Consider the following 952-nt stretch of genomic DNA (forward strand, 5'->3'; position numbering starts at 1 on the left):
CCCCCACCCACCACCACCACCGATCTAGTCCAATTTTAACATTTAACCCATTAAACTTACTGTATATTGTTCTGATTGTTTTTATACCTTTTCATCTTGTAGGCTGTATGTTGCAGTGATGGTCTCCACTGTTGTCCCAGTGGCTACACTTGCGATACCGGTGCAGGAACGTGTACAAAGGGCGCCCTCACTCTTCCATGGGTAGAAAAGACTGAAGCTAAGACTATCCAGTTGGAGTCTGTAATGTGTCCCGATGGTCAGTCTGAATGTCCAGATGGCAATACTTGCTGTAAACTGAGTAGTGGACAATATGGATGCTGCCCAATGCCAAATGTAAGTTGTCACTTTCAGAGTAGATTACATAACTCCTGCCTTCCTCGCATTTTCAAAAGAACTTTTTCCACCCCTGATCTAGTATCATTTAAGATAACCCATTAAACAAATTTTGTTCTGATTGTTTTTATACCTTTTCATCTTGTAGGCTGTGTGTTGCAGTGATGGACTCCATTGTTGTCCAAGTGGCTACACCTGCGACACCGGTGCAGGAACATGTACAAAGGGCGCCCTCACACTCCCATGGGTAGAGAAGACTGAAGCTAAAATTGTCAAATTGGAGTCAGTAATGTGTCCCGATGGTCAGTCTGAATGTCCAGAAGGCAATACTTGCTGTAAACTGAGTAGTGGACAATATGGATGCTGCCCAATGCCAAATGTAAGTTGTCACTTTCAGAGTAGATTACATAACTACTGCCTTCCTCGCATTTTCAAAAGAACTTTTTCCACCCCTGATCTAGTACCATTTAAGATAACCCATTAAACAAATTTTGTTCTGATTGTTTTTATACCTTTTCATCTTGTAGGCTGTGTGTTGCAGTGATGGTCTCCACTGTTGTCCAAGTGGCTACACCTGTGACACCAGTGCAGGAACATGTACAAAGGGCGCCCTCACACT

General features: G+C 43.2%; 1 protein-coding gene across 1 annotated transcript; it reads left to right on the forward strand.

The window, feature by feature from the left end:
• Window positions 1-102: 102 nt before the first annotated feature.
• On the forward strand, window positions 103-947 carry LOC117116726 (progranulin-like; the record flags this gene model as incomplete). The annotated part of the gene is made up of 3 exons (XM_033260822.1): window positions 103-333; window positions 482-712; window positions 861-947. Coding segments are annotated over 3 exons (549 nt in total), but the record flags the coding sequence as incomplete, so codon positions are not given.
• Window positions 948-952: the final 5 nt, after the last annotated feature.

This window comes from Anneissia japonica, unplaced genomic scaffold (assembly GCF_011630105.1).
Source record: "Anneissia japonica isolate Jap-2015-1 unplaced genomic scaffold, ASM1163010v1 scaffold26660_len1003_cov109, whole genome shotgun sequence".
Taxonomy (NCBI): domain Eukaryota; kingdom Metazoa; phylum Echinodermata; class Crinoidea; order Comatulida; family Comatulidae; genus Anneissia; species Anneissia japonica.